Consider the following 27,614-nt stretch of genomic DNA (forward strand, 5'->3'; position numbering starts at 1 on the left):
AGATTAACTTTCTTGCTGATGCTACATGTTTGACTTTGTTTTTACTCTCCTCCAGAGGACCTTGATTCCCTGAGTAGGCTGGTGGTGGACAAGTTTGCATCTGTAGAGAATAAGAATGTGACGGTACCAGAGTTTCCCATCCACCCATTTCAGGAGGAACATCTCAGGGTAGGTACCAAAATCACAGTCCAGAAATCCCTAGAACCTAAACTAACAAAAGTTTGAACAGCTAATATACCTCTGTGAAATATTTAGAGTTTCTCACACAAATCTTGTTTGATTGTGGTTGACACTTCCTGTCACTCTATGGTGAGCATGACTAGCATATGAAGAATATATGCATGTAACTGCAGAAACACAGACAGAAAACAAATTATTATAGCTCCCCATAGCCTCTTCAATAGACCCCTGGGATGACCTGAATTGTTTGTGAAGGTTGGTAAACTCTGACCTACAGGGCTCGAAATTCATCTTTGGGAATAGGTGCACTGGTGCACCCAACCCAAAAAATTAGGTGCACAGAAAGAATTTTGGGTGCACCACATAAAATGAAGTTGAATGTCAGCAAAACATACTTACAAGACTAGTACAAAGTTTAACGCTTTTCAGAACTTCAATCTGTAATTCGATAGCTAACTTCAAAATTTCTAACAAGTAATAACGTTGGGTAACATAAATTCGCGGGGTACTTAAATTCAGGATTTTTTGAAAACGGGGTATTTAGGGATATGTGCTAGATACAACATCAGTAATACCGCTAGAAATGCAAACTTGACAGACTAACGTATTCAGAACACTGTCTGAAAAGCTTCGATAACCATGCATTAGAAGTTGGCTACGTCAAAAACTCTCCGTCCGTTATTGTCACAGTCTGAGGGCTTCGTGGGAGAATTATACTGCATAGTTGTTCGCTGGTTTATAAGACAAATGTCACATCCGCTTCCTGCTCAACACAATTATTTACAATACAACTTATTAGAATCTCTTTTGCTAACCTACAACTGGACTCTAAGTGTGATTAATCATCAGAACGCCTCTTTGTTGCTACAACCAATGGCTACGGCACTACCGTGAATTTTCCCGCCGCCATATTCGTTACCCAGAATCCTGCTATTCGGCAGACGACAAACGTTTGCGAGGAACACTTTTTTGTCTAAATGTTGTGTGTGATAGTGGACTGATGGCGATATTTTCCTCAAAGTTTGCTCTTAGCACAAGCAGAAACACATGGACATAGTAGTATTACCATTTCTACGGCATCCAGCTAACGCCCCGATGAATAATGTACAAATTTCCATGACGGTGGGGGTTGACTTTGATTGACGTTCTACCAATTCAACACACGGGTTGTTCCCGGAGGCCTGATGTGTGTGGTACGGCCGTTTTTTCATGTATTTTTTTTACTTGGACACGTCTATATCCATAGCACTCTCCTCAAGCCAAGGATGGAACGAATAGCTACTGTATAAAATGTAATTAGCGGTAAGATATTCAAGATGAATCTTCTCTCCCAAATTAATGTTCACCCCTGTCCGACAGCACCGTCATTGTGCGTGCGGCGGACGGTAGTTTCAAGTTGAAATATTATGGTGTCAGCACGACTAGAGACAAAATCTACCATATATATGATTAGTGCAAAGATAGTGCATGATACTGACAAAATAATAGAAAAAAAGGATGGTTTATTGTTCTGCTAGATTGATTTTAGTCAACCATTATTACCGAATTTATGTTACCCAACGTTACATCAAATAAAGTACGACGAAAGGTTATATTGCCTTTCATAATACTTACATTTCAAGAATATTCTGTATACTAGTGTACAATAGTACCTTTACCCGTATAAAATATCTAGGTGCACCAGTGCACCCACAGTCAAAAATTAGGTGCACAGCTCCAATTTTGGGTGCACACAGGTGCACATGCACCCAGTATTTCGAGCCCTGGACCTACAACAACTCAGACCTTTTGTTGTTCAGCTCCCGTCACTCTATGGTGAGACATGCCTTAAATGGAAATAGCTGCAGAATCACAGACAAACATACATTCGTCAAACATTATGTGAGACCACAAATGAAAATCTCTAATACAAAAATTACAATGCTAAACTTTCTTCCAACACTAAGGTATTCACGGATCAAATTTTCGACAACCACTGTCGCCTTCTTCAGGATCATTAATGACCAATCACTTCCAAACGTAAACTCGTGAGAGTTACAGATATGTGACCTTATAGACGGTGGGTCATATAAACTTCCTGGCACATTTGACCAATTGCTGACGTCACATATTCATGAAGGCATGTGTCAATAAGGTGGGCGTTATAAACTTCCTGGTACGTTTGACCAATTGCTGACGTCACGTATCCGCGAAGGCACGTGTCAATAAGATGGGCGTTATAAACTTCCTGGTACGTTTGAACAATTGCTGACGTCACGTATCCACAAAAGTATGTGTCAATAAGGTCACATGTCTGTAACTCTCGCGAGCTTACACTCGGAAGTGATTGGTCATTATTGATCCTAAAGTAGTGGACAGTGGTCGTCGAAAATTTGATCCTGTGTATACCTTTGTGTTGGAAGAAAGTTTAGCACTGTGTTATGATTACTACCAACACAGATGAGCTTCCATGATAATGAAAATCTGTATTTAAAGTTGCCGGTATGTTGATAATTGAGGTGTGTTTGTTGTTTTTCCCTAGCTTCGCTGTGACGTGGTCCCTGTGAAAGACATCAGGACCATGAACGTGGCCTTCCCCCTACCAGATCTGCACCCGTACTACAGAACAAACGTTGGTCTTTCTTCTACCTTTTAACATTTGCTTTTAGGTTAAAAGAAATGTGCAGATAGTTCAAGGCTCAAAATACTGTTTTTATTTGTTTTTTACCTACAGATGTGTTTTCAGTTACCCAATGGACCATAGCAAAAACCTGCCAACCCTAGGCTTTTTTTTTTTGTCAGTGTCTGCCAAGGGACATAAAGATTTCCAGTCTGATACCGTAGTTATCGAATTCAAAACAGACAGTATTTCACACTCTGTTAAAACCGTAAACAGTTGATTACCTTCGCCGAGAAGGTTATGCAGAGGGTAGCGTTTGTATGTATGTGTGTAATGTACAGGATAACTCGAGAAGGCTTGGATGGATTGTCTTGATATTTGGTAGGTGGGTAGGTCTTGAGGAGACTTGGAAATGATTAGATTTTGGGTCCCCTAGCGGCTTGTTACGGTACTGCTGCGGAACTTCCTGTTTTGATATCTCGTGTTCTGGACATGCTATGGAACTGATTTTTGAGTGGTAGATATCTCTTTGGACAGAGAGTAAGTGGTATGGGTTTGGCCTTTTTGGAACTGCAGGAGCAGGTTTTGCATCTGACTTTGAAAGGGAATAACTCAAGAAGGGCTTGATGGATGGCAATTAATTTTGGTAAGTAGATAGCTTAAGTGATGATGTACATGATTAGATACTTTTTATGCAAATCAGTATCTAATTTGCATAATTGATGAGAAAAGTTTATACATCCGCCAAATTCCATGATAGGACTCTGAAACATGTGACATATGTAACTGAGGAAGAGAGAAATATTAATTGATATGAACTATGCAAATGAAGACCTCATTTGCATAATTAATGAGAAAATACTATAACTCAAGATGGCCTTGACGGATGGTCATGATTTTTGGTACGTAGATAGCTTGTGTGATGTTTAGAATGATTGGACAATAATTATGCAAATCAGATGCTAATTTGCATAATTAATGAGGCAACTTTAAAAATCTGCTTTGTGCCATGATATGACTATTCAAATTGTAACTGAGGAAGAGAGGAATGTTGAACGTAGAAAATATGCAAATGTGGGCCTAATTTGCATACTTAAATGAAAAACTAATATAATTCCATACTGGTAAATGACAGAAATTTCATGCATTTGATACTTTTTTTGTGGCATCGGGAAGTTATGTGAATGTGAACATCGTTTAATCAAATTATGCTAATAAGGGCCTCATTTGCATAATTGATGATCAATATTAGCATAACCTTCTTAAGCTCATACTTTGATAAGCTCATACTTTGGACATGTTATATTTTAAGACAATCAACTGGTCTGATTTATAATTGATGAGAAACACTCCTAATACGTCACAATGCTTAAAATCATTTGGCGAAGGTATGAGGTCGTGGAACTCTAGTTAAGAATGCATAGTGAATATTGCACAATGTATGGTTACAAAATGATGTTGAAAATACCAGTGTCTTGATGCATTTCCTGTTTACTTTAATTTCAAATTGATAAATTGTATTAGTTGGATCACTTCAAACAAAATCTAAAAAAAAAGAGAATCCTTACCTAACAATCAGGACCATAATCAGAAACATTTTTTTCCTAAACCAGACGTACTTACAAACATGTGTCTTGTTATCCTACAGCCTGGTCACTACCTGGGCCATCTGATCGGCCATGAAGGCCCGGGGAGCCTACTGTCACTACTCAAGGCAAAAGGTAAGGCTACAACAACCTATTACCTCCAACAGGGGTACTGTTTTGGGTTGTGTATGTGTTTGCACCTACTCAAGGCCCTTTTGATGGATTTATATGAATTTTGATATCTGTGTAGTTATTGAGGTCCGAAAGAAACATGGTGATTTTGGCTTCCTTAGCAGTACTGTAAAATAATGCATTTAAGTTCGCATGGTTTTATTTCGCGCTAAGGCAAAAATGGAGTGTATGCGGTGTTTTTAGTTTGCGGCAGCGCTATAGTAGTCACATACTGATACAGTATTGCGGCAGCGCTATAGTAGTCACATACTGATACAGTATTGGACAAAAATGTTTGCATTGGCTTTAAGTTTGCGGAGAAACGGTCGCCGCAAAAACCGTGAACATAAAACCACCACAAACATTTCTGCATTTACAGTATTTTCAGGTACTGCAACATTACAGGTCAACACTCTTATGTATATTAGATAGTGTGGTATAGTCCATGGACAGCTGGTCAGCTGTCTCGACAAATGACCCGTTATGAAAGGGAGATAGCTGGGACAGATTAAGGGAAGAAGGGACGAGGAGGATCACTAACATCTGCGATGGCATTGAGAACTTCACCAAAACTTTGTCAAACTTTACTAGGCTGGGTGAACAGTCTGGTAGGAGGACAGAGGGAAGGAGGGAACGGATTCATGTTCTTCACTGTCAACGTAGACCTGACTGAAGAGGGACTTGGTACGTATGGAACTTGTTAGAGTTGAACTCTTTGCCACCAAGTACAGTAGGGGCATTAAATAGTGTTCCCATTAGATAGCTTTAAACAATGCTTCAGCTAGATGTGCAAAGGTTAGGTACGTGTGACAGGCTCTTCAGTGCAATACATCCAACTGCTGCCGTGCTGCGTGCCTCAGCCTAGCTGGTGTGTTACGCCAAAGGGTTATACCGGCTATATGGATGCAAATACACATTCTGAAGCTGCTGTTACACTGAAGGGCAGTATACATAATATTGGCTAATACATGTATATAGATACAGAATACAGAAACTGGTGTGTTACGCCAAATATTAAAGTGTAGTTATTATTAATTAGATACATGACCTGGTACAGATAATACAATAGACAATACATTTTTTTCACTCACAGAATAAATTGTTGGCTTTAAAATTACATTCTCGCTGAATTGGTGCTAGAAAAACTGACTGAAAGAATCAAGTATAGGTTTTCTGATTTTGACTTGTTACCTGGTTTGTTTGTCTAATGACTGTTTCACTAGTGGTGACCATTACATGAAGCTCATGACAAATGTTCTGCCCTGATCATGACAGGTCACGTGTATGACATCGTGGCTCACATCTTTCAATACCTGGAGATGTTGCGACAGGCCGGGCATCAGGAGTGGATCTTCAACGAGTGCAGGGTGAGTGTGGGACTACATGTACCAGACGGTGTTCTCGCCTGGCCTTTTCAGCATAGGTGCCCCCAATGCTGTGATCTGGACCCCTGATGCTGTGATCTGGACCCCGATGCTGTGTTTCGATGAGCATAGGGGTGTTTTTTTCTGGGAAGAATCTTCATAAATCTTATAAAAAGTTCATATTTGGCTTTAGAATGAGGACGTGGCAGAGGAAAAACTTAACTTCACAAAACGTATCCCTAAAAATGCAGGAAATAGTGTCTTATTTGGTTATGAATTTCAAAATTTTGTGCGGGAAGATCCCAACCGTTATCATGTCTTTGGCACTCCTCGAGTGACTTGCACCGCGCAAAGTTGGCCTTCTGTACCTGACCCCCATGCTGTGAAAAAATCCTGGTGAGAACCCTGTGTACCTCATGTGATGGGCATAGCCTAAGGTTTTTGAGGGTCTGCAGATTTCTGGTAAGGTTTAACAGTAATTCTAGGAGGGTTGGCAATGCTTAACAGTAAATTCAAGAGCATTCAGTCTGACAAAATCTTGTTGAAACAAAATAACAACTCAAGTCGAAATGCAAATATTTGACTAACATACAACCACTCATTGGTGGAACAGCTAATTGCCATGATTCTATTTATCTATTTAGATGGTAAAACCGCTGATTATGATTGATAGTCAGGATCGGTCTATGCTGTCTGTATGATTCCTATACTTCACCTATCACTAACAATAATGGAAGAACGTTATCTAAGTACAGTCAAACCTGCCTAGGCGACCACCTTTTCAACGCGACCACCTGGCCATGGCGACCGCTTTTTCTCGGTCCCGAAAATTTTCCCCATTGGCACAAGCATTAAGCTGCCTGCCCAAGGCGACCACCCGTCCAACGCGACCGCGACCGCCACGAATTGGGACCGCAAAGAGCACAATCCCTGCCCATGGCGGCCGCCTCATTTCCAAGCGTGTGGTGACATCGGATCATTTTGCTGTCGGATTTGGCGGAAATGATTCTAAGACCTTGACGGACAAAAATATATGGAATAGCATCGATTCCTCAATCATAAACATTGTAAATACAAATGTTTGTGAACACTTTGATATCGATGTTGGTGTGCCCGTCGTAATCTTATAGTTTACCGCAAGCTCGGTTTAAGCTCATTTTTCAAAACGATTACATAGTGCATGGCGTCCAAAAGTCAGATCTCACAGAAATTAGTAGCCACTTCTTGTATTTTCAACAAAAATGTGTCCGTATCTTACTAAATTCCGCCGAAAAATGACTTCGCGGCGGGCAAAACATAGGACGAAACATGTTGTTTCTTGGTCCCGACGCCATCTTGGTTTTGGCACGGCCCAGATTGGCGTATCGGTGACCTTTGTAAAACACGACGCTTCTGTGAATGAACATTTAAAATACTCTCGTTATTGATGAAAATTGATAATCTTATTTTCTTTTATTTCCATGAATCTCACAAACCTTTATGTATTTTATTGGACGCTTTGCGTTCTGCCGTGCACTGACTTACCTTTCGATGCGGTCGCACAGAGCTAGGCGGTGTGGTGCGGCGCGACGAAATCACACCGTTCCGTGTTCATCTTCAGTTGTCAGATCGAAAACCTGTTGCCCCTTTTATCCAGCGGTCGGCGCCCAAAAAAGGCTGGGGTCAGCAAGTGTTTTCATGGGATTTATCGTAAGCCTTAAAACTTCGATTGTATGTGCGAGAGGGCGCTGCGCACAGATCATCGAGGCAAACATTGTTTTGTAGTCAAAATTATGACGAAAATTTGTACACGATGTAACGTTAACGATATACAAACATTACAACGATAACAGAAAATATAATTTTTGTAGGATCTTTTTGAGAATTGAACCTGGTGGGGGTCATACTGTCTAAAATCACATAATTTTCCATCCATCTACGTAGTACACTGTATTTGAACACCTCGACCTGGAAACATGTTGTTAGTGGAATCCTCTTCATGGCGACCACCTGTCCATCGCGACCGTTTTTGCTCGGTCCGCCGAGTGGTCGCCTTGGGCAGGTTTGACTGTACATGTATTGATAATATATGGCACAGGACTGCCGTCACAAAACTGCAAATCAGCTGCCACAAATTACACATTGAAACCAGAAGACATAACCGCACTCCCCTGGAACAACAAATGTGTCAATAGTCAATACTATAGTCTAGTAGAATAGAAGATGAACATCATTTTGTAGTAGAATGTAAATTATACGACAAAGAGAGAACTGAGCTTCATACTATAGACTGATGCTGATACTAAGTTGTTCAGAGATAAGATAAGAAAATAAATCAATATGTCTTGTGCAGAGTTGTATAATGATGTGAAATATGTGTTACTGTTTGTTTTTCAGGATCTGAGTGCCCTTAAGTTCAGGTTCAAGGACAAGGAGATACCAAGAAATTACACCAGTCACTTGGCTGGAATCCTACAGGTATGTTTTCACCTGTTTTTCTCTCAATAGATTTGATCCAAAAACTTATTATTTCCAGTGTTATGTTGAATATTCATTTTTTGGTCAAATTATGTTGTTTGGGTTGAAATTGTTAACAGCAATCGACATGTATATGTCACAGTAGATATTGGTATTCAGGACAATCGCGAAGTGTTCCTAGGACAGATTGGAATCTGGGTCTTTCTGCGATTCTGCTAAGTACAGAATGAGATCGCAATCTGTCCAATCCGTTATTCTAATATTAAGCACAGTTCGGGTTAGGGTTAAACTAACTGTACTAACCCCGATCTTCTTGATCTTGATCTTGATTGGGTACTGGGCAACACCCCTTTGTTGGAGTAAAGTGCCCAGAGGCTACCAACTTCAACTTGCTGAAGATTTTTATAGCCTACATACCTACTCACTGTAAGGTTTTTTTGACCATCGCACACCGGGGCATGCCCCTACTCTTTTTCAAAAGGTGTGGTGGGTTCTTTTACGTGCGCGGGGCCAGGGTTTGGCTCTCCCCAAACAAGGGACCTCCATTTAACGTCCTATCCCTAGTGTCCCTAACCCTAGATGCGCTAGTTACTCATTTACACCTGAGTGAAGTGAGGAAAGTCGTGTTAAGTGCCTTTCCCAAGGGCACAACGTCGGGACGCATGTCCAGACATGTCTGGGGGCAGCCCGAGTTCAAACTTGGGTCCCCTTGTTTGACAGTTGAATGTTCTATCCATTACGCCACACGACGCCATTCTGTACTACCGGTAGTCTAGTAGAATCGCAGATTGTCCTAGGATCCTGATTTCAATCTGTCCTAGAATCGCAATCTCTATTGTATGCAAGATAACATTTAGACAAGTAACTGCTACTGTCTACAGTGACATGTACATATAAGTTTATTTTGTTTTCAATTTCGGGAATCAAACATGACCTTTCCTTCCTTTTGCAGAAATACCCCATGGACCATGTGCTTGTTGCCCCCTATCTGTGTGAAGATTATGAGCCACAACTCATCGATAATGTCCTGTCTAAACTCACCCCAGAGAATGTGAGGTAACCAGTTTTTTATTACACACCAAGTACAAGTATTTGCTGGCACTGAATTTTTCAGGGCAAACTCTATTCCGATATAACAGACAAACCTTTTCATACCGCTCATAAGTTGACATTAATTTTGTTGATGTGGAAAATGGTTTTGTCAGTACAGGTGTAAGTTAGAAACATTGATGAATGTTGATGAAATTTCATGGTTCAGAGGTACTAGTACTTTATCCATGCTTTTACAAAAGATGCGTAATGTAATCTTACAGAATTGTCTATTCATTCACCGCAACTTTTCTTGTTTAAGTTCACAGTGTCAAACTTTTGCGGATGAGATCAAACCACATTGTTATTTTTGATTCACAACAGAAAACTAAATGAAGAGTTTTTGAAATGTTCCAAATTCCACTGTACTAAGTACTACAGACAAATTTCATTCTTCAGAAAACGGCAAATTTACATGGGGTATGAATTTTTTTGAAATACAAAAAAAGTGAAATTGTTCAGTACTCAGACACTTAGTTTGGGATATTTTTGTAAGTTGCCAAAACTTTATTTGATATTCATGGTTATGAGAGTATTTTGAAAGTTTCAGAGTTAACAATTGAAAAAAATAGCTAGATATTGCTGTTAATAAGATTTTCAAGTCAGATGTTACAAGATGTATCAAATATTTAAAAAATCGTAATGTCTTATCCCTAGGGTTGCTGTGGTGGCCAAAGCCTTTGAAGGCGCAACAGACAGTGAAGAACAATGGTACAAAACACAGTATAAGATTGAACCCATTTCTCCAGACCTCATTCAGGTAAGCTGCCAGACTGTAGAGTTATATATAAAGACTGTACATACAACTTCATAGTCTCCATTCCCATACTATATTACTTTTTTTATCATTTAGTCTCTTATAGTGTAGGTTAGTGATGTGGATTTGTTGATAGAAGTTGCCACATTCTGTATCTTTTGTACAATAAAGCTATTATTTGTTATATGATACTTATTTATAATAATCAAAGCAAGCTTACAGTATCTGGTAGATCTTTTTATGTACAACAGAAAGAGTAATGGTCCTAGGAACTGTTAAGAGTAATGGTCCTAGGACAGTTCCTTGTGGAACCCACAATGCTACTCAAACTGGAGATGAGGCCTTCCCATCTATCACTACTGTCTGCCCCCTGTTGGACAACTATGTTACCAACATACATGATAGTTACAGACAAATACCTTAAGATTAATAATCAATGCAATAATTATAACCACATAACAATTTGTGCTCCAACAGCAATGGAGTGAAGTAGAAACACATCCGGACCTGAAGTTGCCCCCTCTAAATGAGTTTATTCCAACTCAGTTTGAGATCAAGCCCAGGCCAAAGGAGGTGAGTCACACACAAATCTGATTACCCTCTATAGTAGTGACACATTTGTAGCACAAGCACATCAGCTCATCAATTTTGGTGCATAACATAAATTGAAGTTTCCTCTAGCACATTTAAAAAAGATTGACTCATTTTCAGCCATCAATAGAGCTTTTGTCAGACACGTAACACAACAGACATGTTGCTCAATGAAACAACCTAGTTAGAAATACATTCAATTTGTACATGACTCTAGAAATAAGTTACAAACCCATGGCTGACTGAAATTACATTAAGAGTAAACTTCTTTTGCCTGTCCTGTCAAAGACATAATTGTTTTGAATATACTTTAACTTTCTGCTCCATTTTTCCATGCACAAAACACAAATAGCAACGTTTTGTGTAAAAGTTCCACAGTTACAGTTATTGTAGGTTGATGATACTTCATCATCTTTCCAGAATTGTGTGAGCTGTCAAGAAATTGAACAAATGACCAATTCTTGAAATATTCAACTTTCTGGCCAATGTACAAGTTCACAAATAGGACTAGGGTTTTGTAAGCGGCTCAGACAGCTACCCATGGGGAGTGTCCATTGGGTTGTCTCCATACAGCGCTAAATGTTCGTTTGTCATATGTTCGTGAGCTGGGTTGTACAGGACATGAGATGTGCCGTCCTCTTCTGAACCAATGGGCTGTGATCCATTGCAGTTGTAGTTTCCGCTCAGAATCTCGTTTTCTTCCTCCACTTCGTAAAGACCATTGCCATCACTTGTGGATGGATTACCATTTTCCACTTCTTCGTTCTCATATTCTGGCTCTACAACTTCATCATTTTGCAGTGACTGGTTTTCTGACTGGGCAACTGGTTGTTTGATGGTTGATGCCTGTTGGTCAGTGTAATTTTCCGGTGGTGTAGAATCTGCCTCTGTATGACCTCCTGCATCTTGTGGTGAGTCAGGACATCCTCCTGCATACAGGGGGATTTTAAAGTCATTGTTTTGCCCCGGGTCTTCCTTGTAGGCAACTGCATACGGCTTGATCTCTGGTCCGTCATCTTCATCATAGGCCACCGCATATGGCTGAATAGTGTCCTTGTCGTCTCCTGATTTCTGGATTTGGGCAGGTTCAGGTCGTCTGTCTGCTGCTGTGTTCCTTTCAGATGATTGCCCTTTAGCGGAGTTAGAGTAGACCACTGCGTACGGCTCGATTTTCTGACCTTCTGTTTCGGAGCATGCTGGTTCATCTGTTGCAGTTGGTTTCTTCTGATCGACCAAACCTGCACCACGACAGCGTTTGTAGATGAAGAAGACACCTGCTGATGCCAACACAAGGAGGAGGGGCACAACAACAGCACTGGTCATGGCCAATATATAGGTGCTGTTGTCATCCTTGTGGGTGATTGGGTCTCCTCCAAGTAGAATGACATGGTTCATCTCTGTTGTATGCGGAGAGACGGGCATGTCATTTGTGGATGACAACTCTGTGTAGTTCTCAGTGGGAATGGTCCTGTTGTACAGATTGGTGGTGATGGTTTTAGGAACTGCTGAGTTTCTCTGCGCAGTAGCTGTAGTGGTTGATATTTTGTCATGCCTGGTGGACTCGATACCCTCTAGTGGCCTGTCTGTAGTCATCTGGCAGTCGTTCTTTTTAATGGAGTTCAGGGCAGTTTGTTTCAGGTTGGCAGGTGAAGCACACTTCATTGAATAGCGATCAGAGACGAGCGTTAGGCTTGGTAGGTCGCAGATGAACCACGTTAGATTCTTGTCACAACGCAGCTTGTTTTTTGCCATCAGAAGAAGGAGGTTCAAGTTTTGCTTCAGACGACGGATAACATCGCGTTCGATGACATCGATGAAATTCTTTTTTAGGTCTGCAAACTTTAATGCTTTAGGCTGCAGAAGTGCATCGACTGGTACAGAAGTCAGTTGGTTCTGGGACAAGTACAGTATGGCCAAGCAAGGAAGGCCATGAAAGGCGTGCTTCGATATGACCGAGATGGCGTTCTTGTTGAGTTGCAAGCGTGTTAGGTATTTGAGCCCAAAGAAAACATCAGCCTCTGTAGAGAAAGGAAAGAAATAGAAAAAAAATTAGCAAAATAGAAAAGCAGCATGAATTTCAAAAGGGGATATATCACTGCTCGGGTTTGGACAATCAGCGTGCCTGTTCAAATTCTGAACGAATATTCAAATGACAGCCCAAAAATATTTGCAGGTCCAGTCTTTTAGCCCCAAAAGCTCTACTGTACTAAAAGCTAAAAAGACTGGCATCTAGAGTATCATTTGTGTAGATTATTTAGACACAATTGTATTTCTTTTTGTTCAGAATGAATTGACCACATTTAGTGATGTGTAAACCCCAGACCTGTTCCGGACTGGACCTAACATTTAAGTCCAAGTCATTTAGGTTCAAGTCCAAAATAACCTAAATGTCTGGAAACAAGTCCGGACTTGAAAAAAATCTCTCGCCTATACAGTTCTTTTTGTTTTAAACCATCTTGAACCTTCCTTAGATTGTGAAATTTGCACTGGAAAACTATAAAAAACATTGCTGTTTTTGTGTTCATAACTGAACTTTTGTGATATTACTGACTGTATATAATTCCCCATAATATAGTTTTCAAATTGCATGTAGAATATATGTCAATATGCAATTTTACATGTAACAGGAAAGAAATATTCGTAGCACACATATTCCATGGGTTTAGGTCCGTCTTATAAGTCCAGACCTGAACCTGATCCTCTGGATCTAAATCCAGACCTGGACCTGACCATGGGTTTAGTGTGAGAATGTAGTCTTAATTAAGAATTAAGTTAGCCAATTTGCTCTGCTCACAAGTCATTGGTTCAAGTCCGGACTTTCAAGTCCGAACCTGAACCTAAACCTCTAGACTCAAGTCCAAACTTAAACCTAAACTCGGGTTTAGGTACGCACCACTGATCACATTGTTATGGAAAAAAAGTACAAAATGTTTGCCAAAACTTCCCCACGAACCAAAGATGTAAGGTTCCTAACTTAATTCACAGTTTTTTGGGTGTATGCCAGTTGCTCCAAAAATATATGATAGGTAATGTTCATGTGACAGTAATTTGTGTTCAGACTAATCAAGTCACATTGCAAGTTGCGTGCAGGAAATGATCATGACTCCACGCATATTCAAGTTCCATGTACATAGCACATGCATATGTATATTTTTTATGGTACAAAGGAGAAACATTGTACTGCCAATACGTAATAATAAAGTACTAAAAGTAACGCCAAAAGACATTGTTACTCATTACAAGTAACTGGATAGAATTTTTGATAGGCCGTCATCCCATAGACCTGCCCACCATGATAAACAAACATAAAAATTCATGACTGAGGTATGCAGTCCTTCTTTTATCAGTATTTCAACCCTTACTGCTAATTCTGATCAAGATTGTCCAAAGTAGGGTCTTCAGCTTAGGGTCTGATTACGTGTGTCGTACGATCGTCGTAGAGTCGCAAACTGAGGGCATTCTTGGGATAGTCGTTCATAATTGTGTCATACAAAATTTAGCTTTCTTGTTACTGAAAAGGCTGTCTTTAAAAATGAATGAATGAAGACCTTTATTGTACATGTTTGCCCCACTGGGCTAAGCACAGGTCACATATACATATTCACGAGTATTACTGTACATAAACATCTAGCATACTCTAGTATTTTAGACTTCCTCTCGCTTCTTGGTAATTGTATAAATGTAGGAGGCTGTGTGATTGGTAAGAGTTGGTCTATCAAAGGCTGCAAGAAAGATAAATTTCTCTCTACTATTCAGGTATCTAAAGTGGGGGAATTTACTTAACACATAACTGAAAAGAATTATTCTATAATAGATACTTTGGTTGGTTCTGTCAAAGCCTGCTTGATAATTCTACATTACGAAAAATTGGATGACCTAGTAGGAACGAATGTGACCGCAACGTTACCTAGACTGGAGATCCGGTTGTCATTCAGCTGGAGCGTTTGCAATGAGGACAGACCCCGGAAAGCCCCAGGTCGTATCGCAGAAACATTTGACTGCTGGATCTGCAGAAAGCGAAGACTTGAGATGTTCAAGAAAGACCACTCCAAGAGCGTAGAGGAGCGGAGATAGTTGATGTAGATTACTTCAGTTTCCTTTGAGAAACCACTTGGTAGAGAATCTAGACATACTTTGAAGCTGTATGTTTTTCCTCCATATCCAACCCAACTGCAGGGAGAACCATTCCAATGTTCATGGGGACAGTTACAAGTAAAACTTGTCCCGAAATAAACACTGGGTCTCCTGCAATTGCAGCCGTCTGGGTATCTTTCAGCTGCTACTGGTGCAAAAAGTAGAGGACTGGAGACCAGCAGTAGCAAAACCAGTGCCTTGCGTTGTAGCATCTTGAGAAGTGATTTGTGCCTCTCTTCTGAATTTCTTTATGCATCATAACCCCTGCCTGTCGAATAGACATAACTATGTATATGTTGATGCAATATTATAAATTGATGCAATATTAATTGCCAATGTTACAAACTTGGACTAGTGCTTCGCACCATCTTCAAGTTGATAACTGATATGTGCGTGGGGTAATTTCCTTGTGCGTCATTCCATTTAAGATCTGCATGAATATGCATTTACACACATTTGCCAGGTACGATGCAATTGTCAAGTTTTTTGTAGTCTGAGAAAGTTGTCAGTTTTGAAACATTACGGCAAGGAAAACATTCGACTCAATTCTTCCTGACAGTTTGGAGCAGCTTTATTTGTGTCCGATGAAAACTTACAAAACTGTAGATATTCTGCTGAAAAATTGACAGTTTTTTTATACTATTAAATACATTGTATGTTGCGGATTTGCAGCCATTTTCTCATCTGTATTTCTCTACCCTTCATTATCTTTAGCCAGTATAACTGCCCTTCAGCATAACTAACTGCACGCAAAGTACAGAACTGTTTGATAAAAGATTGTAAGCTATATCCTAATTCTTATTGGGACAGATGGAAATAAAACAGCATTCCTTGCTTCACCCATTCCACAATATGCATCCCAGATGGCTGACCATGAACAACAAGCATATAGACTTGTCATGTTGCCGTTGACATTGCAGCAACTGGTACAATTTGATAGGTAAATTTTCTTCCAGCCCAGTTTGCGTGGATAGATATTGATTATACAGTTACTGTAGCTTCTATTAGCCATGTTACTCTACTGAGATCATTTAAACAGTGTATAATGATATCAGTAGATTATAGGAATGTGTAACTGTAAGATATTGTTTTCCATGTCAGTGACATTGTGCAAATCTTTTGTGACCTCTCCAGGCACCATCAGTACCACAGTGCATCAAGGTAAAGCTTCCTGTCCTTAACTTGAACTCTCCGGGTAGGCCCAAATTAGCTACATGTAGATCATTGTAGACTGAAATTGTCAATTTTTGTTTGAATTTCAAAAGATTTGTAATTGGCAAAATGGCACAAATGGGGGCAAAATGGTGCAATCAATCTTAATTCATAACAATGTACATTGGGTTTTAAATCAGATTGGCAACACTGTAATTTCCAAAGTTATGTTGCATCTGATTTGGAGGTGAAACTGACTCAGAGAATGTGACATTCCAGGTGCGACAATTTTGTTGTCGCATGTTTGTGTGACCGCAGTGGAAAATTGGCAAATTTGCAAAGTTGGTGCAATTCCTGATGCAATTTGGCTTTAAAATTGTGCCCTTCATTCTCAGCTGTTCAATTTGTGCTAATCTCATATGGCTTGATGTGTGTTTCTATTTTTTAGGAAGATTCCATGTGTAAGGTGTGGTTCAAGCAGGATGACACCTTCCTTCTCCCCAAGGCTTGTCTCAACTTTGAATTCATCAAGTAAGATTCTATAATTATACTTATCTAAATGCCTTAAGCAAAAAAAGTACTCTGTGTACCTTTTAAACACACGTCAGTCAGTTATCAAGTAAAAATGACTGTGTGAAACTTCCTTTTGATTTCCGTTGATAGCATTTTGACAAGCCATCACTGATAATGATGATACTTATATTTGTGATAATAGTTTTTATTTGTCACATTCAAAAATGTTACAGGTAGTGTTCCCTGCAGGGGCCCCAAAGTGGTCTGTCACTTACATTTCATGAATATTCACACTGAAATTGCTTGCAAATGGTGGATACAGGAACTAGTTTGAATTTTATATTTTTAATAGAAGTGAAATCATTGCCATGTATTATATACAAATTTATTGAATTTAACTTTTTATTGAAATTAACTTCATTTACATGGCAATTCATGCTTTTTAGTTATTATAAATATCTGTTGGACTACAGATCTTTCTCAGTCACTGGCGAAAGGCACTGGATGCTACCTGAAACATTTGAACATTTCAAATCTATCCGATTGCTTGAGTTAAACTGTTATCTTGTGCATATATTTTACTATTCCACAAAAATAGAATGAACTTCGAATTCCATGCCTCATGTTTGTTGCTATTTGATATCTCCTGTCTCTGTAGCCCGGTGGCGTATGCTGACCCCTTGAACTGCAACCTGGCGTACATGTTTGTTCAGTTGTACAGAGATGCGCTGACAGAATACGCGTATTCCGCCGAGCTAGCCGGTGTGTCATACGCACTCCACAACACAACCTATGGCTTCTACGTAAGTTCCAATCTTCTCATGTGGCCGAATTACAAAATATTACAAATAGTTGTAGTGTTGTTTCCTTGGAAAAGGCACTTAAGATCTATTTCCTCATGATCACTTCACTCAGGTGAAAATGAGTACCTACAGGTTCGGTAAGGGATTTCCTCTTAAATGGGCCTTAAAGCTTGAGGTTCCGTGTTTGAGGATTTTAGCCACACCTGGAGCATGTTACAGAACCCACCTCGCTTATTGAAAAGAGTAGGGGTCCATCTCAGTCTGCCTGTTAGTTTTTTTCAGTCAAAACTGCCCAAGCAGATCACTTAGCGGACCAAAATCTATTTGGACAAGTGGTCACTGTAGACAGGATAATCTTTAAATAGATATATTAAATATGCTTGTGTCAATGGAAAAAATTATCTAAAAGGACCAACCAAGAATGGTCACATTTACTAATGATCAGCTGGTCCTTTTGTAGAGGTTTATTTTATTTTGCCTGTCCACTGTATTAACTCCCTGCAAAAGAAACAGGAAGCTAGAAATTAAATCAGAGTGCCCTAATGCCATTTTTGTAAAAACAAAAGTGCATTCTTAACTTGTGTTCTTCATATGTGAAATTATTGTTTTTTGTTTTCAGCTTGCCATTGGAGGATACGATGACAAGCAGTCTATTCTCCTAAAGAAGGTCCTGGACAAGATGACATCATTTACTATTGACCCTAAGAGGTTTACTATCATCAAGGAACTTGTAAGTACTACGAAACTTTCTAACAATCTTATATAATTAAAAATTAAAAACATTCTTAAAGCTTGTGCGAAATTAAGATACAACGTGTTCAACAGTGAAAAAAAAAGTGTTTATTTAAGTTTTGATCGACCACACACGGTTTCCTCTGGCACCGCATGTTCTTAATTAGAACCAGGTAAGCGGGATGGCCCGGCCGGAATCATTCCCAGCCAGCTTCTGACCGCGAGCAGACGACAACATAGATCAGGGCTCAAAATTCTTTTCATAGCCAGGTTGCCCAGCCAAAAGCTAGGTTGCCCAAAGTTTGCCCAAGGTTTTCAATTGTTTAACTTAAGTTTATGATTTGTTCAGAGTCTAGACCATGCTTGATGCATATGACGACATGTTTTCTTATAATGTCTCATGCGGGGGCCTTCAACTTTGAGATATTACCCACAATGCCTCCCAAGGTGCATGCAAAGTTGAAACTGTGAACCGGCTTATTAACTTATTACACACACACCCTCCCCCCTACAGTACACACGTGCGCTGGAAAACTTCAAGGCAGAGCAGCCGTATCAACATGCAGTGTACTACACAACGCTGCTGTTGTCTGAAGTGGGCTGGACAAAGGAAGAACTGGTCGGCAGTCTTGATGGTATTAATGTTCATGATCATGACAGTTTTATCTTCTGCAAACTTTGTGCAGTAAACTTTGACCAGCAAAGGATGCTTTGATTTGTTAGTATGTCACAGTTGATTAATCTATCTTACCCTTAGCATTGATACATTAAACATCAATTAAACATGATATTGATAAGTACATGATTATATTGATGATATTACACAATAGTATTACTTGTGAAATTTCACTGGGTTCAATGATATTCAAGCTTCTGCAAAAGATGCCAGGTTTTGAATTATCATATCAATTTGTGCTTTCTTGTTGTTAACTTTAACACAGTCATAGTTTTGCAAATGACATCAATCCACATGTTCTTGATTTAGACCTGACAAATACATGTAAATGGATTTTGTAAATGGTCCAAATTCCACTGTACTATTTCATTCTTGACAAAAACAACAACTTTTACAAGTTAAGGTAATTTTGATAAATTTTGTTGTTCTCTTTTACGTGATAACATCTCCTCACTCTGTGTTTCCTGTTTTCCAGAGGTGACGATAGAAAACCTCCAGTCCTTTATGAAGCAGCTGTTCTCTCACATGTACATGGAGAGTCTGTTGCACGGGAACCTCACACAACAGGTTAGTGGCTCGTTTCTCATTAACGCCGCAGTCACATATTTGTTGTAAGTCAATTTTGATGTGGAATTTTCAAGCAGGCTTGGACAGAGCCAACCACGGACAGGGATCTAAGGCAGCCTTTTAGTAAACGTAACAAGGCAGCTGAATTTGCAGGTTACCCCAAGAATACCCTCAATTTGCAATTGTATGAAGATCATTTGACATACATTGTATATCCTGAAGCAACACTAAGCAACATTAGGACTGTGCAAAAAGTCAGTTTTCTGGTCATTTTGTTACAAAATAAGCTAAGTCAACTAACCACATTGCATAGCGCTATTCAGGGAGTGAACATGCAAAAATGAGGGGGAGCATGTTTGAAGCTGGAAACTATTCATGTGATGCACAGCCTTGTTTTATGGGCTTGGTGTTTGCCAAGTTCAATTTCGTTTATTTGTTTATTTGAAAGATCTCCAATTTACGTTTGACCTTGTGTTTGACGACTCCCAACAGAAAACTCAAATTTTTTAGCACACTACCATATAGTCGGTTATATGTATTGTTGTTGATTTTTAACATTTTTGTTTCATGTACAAATTCATGAAATAAGACCGTCACTATGTAAGACCCAAATATGATATTATTCCTGTACAGCAAGCCCTTGATACTGTTGGGTTAGTGGTAGGCAGTCTCCAGGACAACACGAAGACACGCCCTCTCCTGGCCAGCCAACGTGTCAAGCACAGGGAGGTCCAGCTGCCCCAGGGTCAGTCAACGTCATGTTCTAATATATCTGTTGTACAGTTCTTGTGTCCTTGTGTTGCTCTGTGGTGAGGTGTTTCACTATATGTAACATATGGAAATAACTGTGGAAACACGCAGACATACTAATTTCTGTGTGGGGTCGTATGGCGTAATGGCAGAGCGTTCGGCTCAGACCCAAGTGGTCCCGGGTTCGAGTCCTGTCATGTCACCGATCTTGTGCCCTTGGGAAAGGCACTTAACACAACTTTCCTCACTCCACCCAGGTGTGAATGGGTACCTAACTTCGGTTAGGGAAGGTCGTATTGAGGTCACCTGGTGGCGCCGAATGACAGCCACCCAGACCCTTGCGACAGCTCCACAAAATGCAAGTGTGGAGCAAATATGTATCAGTATGTATTATGTTAACCCTGTAAACCCTACATCAATTCAGTGATCAAGAAGAAATGCTGCCATTGCATGGGTGATTTCTGATCAATAAAAGCCATTATTATGTATGATTCAAAACCTGCACACTCACTTATTCTTCCTGTATCTATTCATTTCCAGGTGTGGCCCACAAGTATGAAAGAGAAAATACTGTTCACAGCACTAGTGCCATTGAGACATACTATCAGGTAATTGTACATTTTATTTAATGATATGTATAAATGTATACCCTGGAATAATGGATTTATGCATGTGCCGGTGGCGTAAGTGGTAAGCAGTCCAAGTAACATAAAGCCGGTGGCCCTGTGGCATTAGCCCCAGGCCTCTAACCACTGCATGCAAAAAAACCCCAACACATTAGAGCTGTGTACCCAGTACAGTGTACAGATACAGTACCGGGTACAATCAATTAGGTCCAGGTCCAAAATACCTGAACCCTGGTGGACCGGTACTGGACCAGTGCTAGTCAGGTCAAGCCTGACTCAGGGGATGGCCACTTTGACAAATAAATCGCTATGAAATTACCGTGGCAGTGCACTAAAGCCACAACTATACTCCAGCACATAGAACACATTTGCAAGGCTGGAGTCAAATTTTCATCAGTGTTTTCATAAGAATAATACTTAGCACAATTAAATATGATGTTGTTACCAATTCAAACCTGCTTTTGTCCTTATTGAAAATCTACCATTTTCTGTAGTTTAGGTACAGGTTCAGGTCCAGACCTATACCTAAAGCCCTGTATCTAGAATTTGTTTAAGTACACAGCTCTACAACACATTTATCAAAAAAGTGTGGCCTGGTTAGTTAGAAATACAAGCTATAGCAAAGCTGCATTGCACAGAGCATCCCCAAGGTATGTTGTATAGTCTGCAGGCAAGGCTCTGCATCATTAGGAGAATGTTGTACATGTATAGCATGATTGTGATGTACATGTAGTAACATAACATTTACCATTTTCAGTGCGGCCTTCAGTCCACCAGGGACAACATGCTGCTGGAACTGCTGTGTCAGATTCTGAACGAACCCTGCTTCAACCAGCTCCGCACACAAGAACAGCTGGGTAAGTCTTTCTTACTTTGGAACAATGTTGAAAACTGAAATTCAATATCAAAACACTTTTGTTGTGTGCAGCACAATCTTAGAAATGGATTTCAGAAAACCCATGGGAAATACAGACACACTTGCCTAAATTTTGCGCTTAGGGGTCCCACATTAGGTGTGCCTTCAGGAGGACGCACCCTCACCCCTGTTCTGGCATTAACCTGTCTATCTAGACCACCTGTCTACAGTGACTGTATAATTGACTGTCTTGAAATCTTGCCACTACCCAAATTGTATGAGGGAGCTATTATAGAATTTGGGTTTATTGCAATTTTTCAAAGCTTGAAGCTGTCTTGGCACTACCTGCAGACAATGTCACACCAACTTCTGAATTCTGGACAAGGCCCTATTTCTTTTCCCATTTTGTTGACATTTTTTTCTGAATTTTTAGTGCACCCAAATTTGTACTGTATGTGCACCTTAAGTTTTAGGTTCGGTGCAGCAGTGCGCTTATTCACAAAAATGAATTTCGAGCCTTGTTTGTTGTGTTTGGTTATTTTGACGTTGTGATGTTGTCTGTGTGACAGGTTATATCGTGTTCAGCGGTGTGAGACGGGCCAACAGTGTCCAGGGACTGCGCTTCATCATCCAGTCCGACCGCCAGCCAGCGTACTTAGACGAACGGGTGGAGGTCTTTGTGCAGAAAATGGAGGTTTGAAGATTTCTGCCATGAATATCTTGATTAATGAATGACCAAAACAAGGGATGACTGAATGAACGAACAAACGAATGAATGATTAAACGAATGGTACCAACCTTAGTAGATAGCAAAGTTCTTTGTTTACAATGAATGAATTAATACCAAGCCGACATTTTGGTGACTGTCAGTCACCTTCCTCAGGGCAGTACTGACTGGTTCTGCTTTGCACTGCAGCTAGGTGTTGCTGCTGCAGTGTGAAGAATGCAGTCCCAATAATTTATTTCCTCCCTCACACATGCAGCAACACCTAGGTGCAGTGTGAAGTAAAACCAATTATCCTGACTGTCCTTTTCAATTAGCAGTTCAACCAATCATAGCATGGCAATTTGCAGTTCGATGAATGGGAGAGTGGCTGCATGTCCGTTAGTTTTCATCAAAATTAATGTTTGCATTTGACATTTGCATTTCTACATTGTGAAGCTGTGGGATTGGCCTATTGCCCTGAGGATGGTGACAGACTGTAACCGAAATGTTGGCTTGGTACCGTAATATAAAGAAATAAAAAAATCAATGTTGTTGTTGCAGTCCCACCTCCAGGATCTGAGCGAGGAAGAGTTCCAGAAGCACGTCTCAGCGCTGGTTGTCCGCAGGTTGGACAAACCCAAGAAGCTGACGAGCGAGACGTCCCGGCACTGGGGGGAGATCCTGGCTCAACAGTACAACTTTGACAGGGGTCCGTTTCTTTGTTTGTTTGTTTCTCATAACTAGTAGTTAGTAAACTGCCTTGAGGCACAATACTCCAGTTGTGTACAGTAAGTACTACGTAAGGCCAGACAGTAAGGTTTGATCCACTCACACCGGGATGAACCCCTACCCTTTACAATAAGTGTGTTGGGATCTGTAAGGTACTTGAGATGGGGCTTTCCTCAAACACGGTATATGGGAAGATGTAAGGGGGTGAAGTCTGCCATCTCTAACTGCTGATTTGCTAGTGAGTGTTGGTTTCATCTGTCAAGATATCTAAATGTTTTTGTCTTCCTGACCCTTCAGACAACGTTGAAGTTGCATTCCTGAAGACAATCACTAAAGAAGAACTGATGAACTTTTACAAGGTAAGGAGCTTTCTTTGAATATGTATTCAAACCCTAAGTATTTGTTTGAAGATAGTATTGATTGTGATTTGATAGTGCTTAATATATATACTAATAGTTAAATTGTATGAGCAAAATGCCCAAAAATTATAAAGCCAACAGTTAGTTTTAAGTATTGCCTGTATCTGTAAAAATTGTGCAATTCAGCCTGTGGTTGCCTCATTATTTTGTACTCATCATTGCTGATCATAATATAATAAACAATTCATTCATTTTTGCTGCTGCAGGAGCACTTTTCCTGGGGAGCCCCTAAAAGACGTAAACTGTCCATCCATGTGAAGCCAGCTGAAGACGCAACAGGTGAGAGTCCAGGTGGTCTATCTTCCTGCACGGTGTACATGTGGGGCAAAAACATGCCATTTAGATGGAATACATTTGAACTATATCAAAAGAGCCGCAACAAAAACCAATCAAATACAAGAAAAAACTGAAAACATTCTTTCAAAAAAAGGGCGGTTCATCGTCCTTTGTATTGAAACTCTCTCTCACACACCCTGTCTTGTACGATATAACTTGTGAATATTGAATTGAATGAAAGACCTTTATTGTGCATTCATTTTTCTTTGATAAGGTTAAAAAGTACACTTCTTTCGCTATCGTATAATTTAAAATCTAGGACGAAATGTTGCTCATCTTCTACTTGATTTAAATTACAATGTTGGCAAAGTCTATGTTGAAGAGGCATGCGGTTGTGCCTTCCTGTTTCGACATGTAATCTGTGACAGCTATCCCTGAGTTTAGTAGTAGCCACTCTGTGTTTGATGTTGCTAATGGATAAATACTCTTCTTCTTTATACAATGACTTAAACAGACGGTAAGTTCGGAGTTTGTTGCTGTAAGATTTATATAAGTCACCGAGGAGATTGAAGAATGAAATTGTAATTCAGTCTAATTACCACTGGATTACATTATGGAATTAAGGGGCGTTTCAAGTGTCCACCTGGCACTTTTCATCAGTGATGAAAATAATATTTACCTATTACTAGACTTAAGGAACATAGCGACAAAGTACTTGAGTGCTCTTGAGTTCTACATGTATATTAACAAAACAGGTAACAGCCAAGATGTTCTAAAAAGTGTCCTAGATAAATAAAGGTAACTGACAAGATGCTGTTCATGGCATTGCCTTGTACAGTGTTAAGAAAAGTTCAACCTTATTGATTAAGCAAATCCTTTTATATAATTAATGATAATATTAAGATCCTGTCTACATGTATAAAAAGGCTTCAGGTATAAAAAGCAGAGAATAATTGCAATATTGACACAGACAATGATTTTCCCTCCCCCCAGAATATTTCTAATATTACTATCATAATGGTAACCCTTTATTTCCTTATGTTATGGGGCGTACAGTATGTTTAATCCTATGTACAATGTAGTGTTGATAGATTTAAATTCCCAGTTTGTCAAAAATACAAAATGTGTTAAATACTTTTCTACAGGAACTGCAGAACAAGGAGCAGAAACAGCCCAACAGTCGGTGGAAACAAACTCACCGCCAGACATCCCTTCGGTAGGTAACAGGACTGGTGATGATAATGATGCATGGAAATGGCATGTTATCTTTATTATTAAAGATTAAATGAAAAGTGATCTTGCCTATTCTTATATCTTAACATTTGCAATGCAGATTGCAAGCCTGAAATCCATCCTATTCTAGCTGAGCCCAGTCTGCTCCTCTAATTCTGCAATTCATACAGTAGCTCGCCTTAAGGTTTCCAAACTGGCTGAATTGACTTTGACATTTTGACTTTCTATGGTTTTCTTATTAATGAATTAAGAAAGAATTGTGGTTGTACTGAATACTGATAGCTATTTCATGCCCAGCTATCAATGTTCAGTACAACCACTGTGTGACAGTTCTTTCCTTAATTCATTAATGAGAAAACAATGCAAGTCAACACGGAGCAACATATGACAGACAAATCATGAAATAGTACTAAAAAACAGAAAGCAAGAAGAAACATACCAATCAAAATCACCATACGGTGGCTGGTGGATCAGCACATAACAGCTGCAGAATATGACAAAATAAAGTCTCCGATAACTTAATTACAGAAAACACAACACCACACAAGGAAGATAAGATATGTATCTTACTATAACATCATATGATCGTAAATCCAAGACTTATTCACTCAATGCAACTGCAAACCTGACAAGTTCAATGTTTTCGCAGGCTCTGTCACTCATACAAATTAAAATATCGTAAAATGTGATTGTTAGACAATCTTCTATTAATTAAGGATTTCATAGCAAAACATCTAAATAGAGACAGTAACTGTTGCAAGACTTCTCGGGGAGAAACGATCAGATGAATGGACTAGAGTTGAAATAGGATGGATGCAGCAGCTTGATGGAAGAGAAATTTCTACTGCTTCTTGATCTATATAAAGATTGAGATTGATTGTGAACTATTGTTGATGTATTAACTCTGTTTCCTTCTCCTCAGCCCCAGGAAATTACGGACGTGACATCCTTCAAGAGTAACCTTCCCTTACACCCGCACCTGCCACCATACCAGCCGCACAAGGACCCAGACTTCGTTCTCTCTCAGGGAAAGGCAAAACTCTAGTCAAACAGGTGCAAGGTGGGAACTCTCAGGGCTCAAAATACTGGGTGCATTGATTAATGTGCATTTTAAATTTGTGTATCCAAAATTGGAGCTGTGCACCTGATTGTTGACTGTGGGTGCACTAGTGTACAATGTACCTAGAGATTTGTAACACGCATGCAGAATATTCTTGACATTTAAGTGTCAGAAAGAAACCTTTGTTTAAAATTCCATATGTTAGCTACAAAATGTATTAATAATTATAGTATTTCAGATTCAAACTCTGAAGAGAGACAGTAATGTTACTTTGTGATTATGTTTAGCTGACATTCTACTTTATTTCATTCATGTTGTGCACCAAAAAAAGTTTCTTTGCAACTAAATTTTTAAGGTTGGGTCACAATGCACCAGTGCACATATTACCAAAAATGAATTTTGAGCCCTGATGAGGAACATGGTAGAAGGATTTCGGTTTTCTGTATGTCAGATTTTTCATGGATAATTGTCAGTAGCACTTATAATGAAAAGTTGAACTAATAATAGTTATGGCAAGTGTGATAATATTAATTCCTTCTTTGTTAATCTTTCTGGAAAAAAGTAGAAAAAGAATATTTGAAATTTGATCCATCTGGCTATTCTGGCATGTTGGTTTCTTTATTCTAGTTTGTAGGTTGATTTTAGAGGTCTTAACTTGAAGATATAAGGAAATTCTTCATCTTCTTTTTTATAAGTATAACATCTACATGTCAGGTAGAGACTGCAGTCTGGCAGAATCAGAGATCCCAATCAGAGTCTCTGTCAAGAGATCAGAGTCTGTAGAGTTGAAGTATGTTCCCTCAAAAGACAACTTTTCATACCTGGTTCATGTCTCTTTAAATCAATGGATTGCCTTGAGGATTTATATCAATAGGAGACCACCCTGCTAACACATTCCTAGCATCCTGATTGGAGATTGGGAACTCTACCCAATAGAATTTGTGGTTCTGCCAGATCACAATCTCTCCCTGATATTGACACCCATGGTAACAAGATTTGAGATAAAACTATTGGACTTTATTGACACAGAGGGACTTTCATAAGGAAGAGATACACAAACTTATTCATAAGGTAGATACAATGACCTTAACATTATATTTAATGCTATTAGATTACACCAGTTCAAGATGTACATAATCAATGGTTTTATATTACTACTGTTTACTTTGAATACCTTTAAGTTATTGTAAGTTGTCTGAAAATTAAGAAGGCCTGAGCAACATATCTCATTGGACTGTCCCAAAATGCAAAAGTCATTTCCAAAGTGGTGTTTTTTTGTTGAAAATTTAATATATTAAACAATATTCACAACTGGCAAAATGGCTACAAAATGGCACACTCACTGCTAATCTCTTTCTGATGAACAGTAATCATTGTACATTGGTGGCATCACAGACATTTCCATATCTTGTATCTGCTTCGAAGTCAAATCTGAGAGTGTGACATTCCGGCTGCAGCCATTTTGTTTGGAGAAGTCACATACTTTCCCCGTGCCCCGCACGCCAGTGTAACAGCTAGGGAAAATTGACGAAAATTCCTGATGCAATTTCCTAGCGCAATTTGGCACAGTCCAGTGAGACACCCGCTT

General features: G+C 39.5%; 1 protein-coding gene across 2 annotated transcripts in view; it reads left to right on the plus strand.

Moving 5' to 3' along the window:
* LOC136431467 (insulin-degrading enzyme-like) overlaps positions 1-27,207 on the plus strand; it is a 35,216-nt gene extending 8,009 nt beyond the window's left edge. For both annotated transcript variants that reach the window (XM_066422854.1, XM_066422853.1), the window contains exons 8-31: positions 56-168; positions 2,702-2,791; positions 4,428-4,500; positions 5,128-5,220; positions 5,812-5,903; positions 8,277-8,357; positions 9,310-9,413; positions 10,104-10,206; positions 10,681-10,776; positions 16,063-16,089; positions 16,529-16,611; positions 17,252-17,396; positions 18,016-18,126; positions 18,643-18,763; positions 19,280-19,371; positions 20,005-20,116; positions 20,662-20,729; positions 21,505-21,604; positions 22,173-22,297; positions 22,871-23,018; positions 23,336-23,397; positions 23,664-23,736; positions 24,879-24,949; positions 25,889-27,207. In XM_066422854.1, the coding sequence (XP_066278951.1) occupies positions 56-168; positions 2,702-2,791; positions 4,428-4,500; positions 5,128-5,220; positions 5,812-5,903; positions 8,277-8,357; positions 9,310-9,413; positions 10,104-10,206; positions 10,681-10,776; positions 16,063-16,089; positions 16,529-16,611; positions 17,252-17,396; positions 18,016-18,126; positions 18,643-18,763; positions 19,280-19,371; positions 20,005-20,116; positions 20,662-20,729; positions 21,505-21,604; positions 22,173-22,297; positions 22,871-23,018; positions 23,336-23,397; positions 23,664-23,736; positions 24,879-24,949; positions 25,889-26,011 (2,306 nt within the window). In that variant the 3' untranslated portion in view covers positions 26,012-27,207. The remainder of the gene's footprint in view (positions 1-55; positions 169-2,701; positions 2,792-4,427; positions 4,501-5,127; positions 5,221-5,811; positions 5,904-8,276; positions 8,358-9,309; positions 9,414-10,103; positions 10,207-10,680; positions 10,777-16,062; positions 16,090-16,528; positions 16,612-17,251; positions 17,397-18,015; positions 18,127-18,642; positions 18,764-19,279; positions 19,372-20,004; positions 20,117-20,661; positions 20,730-21,504; positions 21,605-22,172; positions 22,298-22,870; positions 23,019-23,335; positions 23,398-23,663; positions 23,737-24,878; positions 24,950-25,888) is intronic.
* Positions 27,208-27,614: the final 407 nt, after the last annotated feature.

This window comes from Branchiostoma lanceolatum, chromosome 3, assembly GCF_035083965.1.
Source record: "Branchiostoma lanceolatum isolate klBraLanc5 chromosome 3, klBraLanc5.hap2, whole genome shotgun sequence".
Taxonomy (NCBI): Eukaryota; Metazoa; Chordata; class Leptocardii; order Amphioxiformes; family Branchiostomatidae; genus Branchiostoma; species Branchiostoma lanceolatum.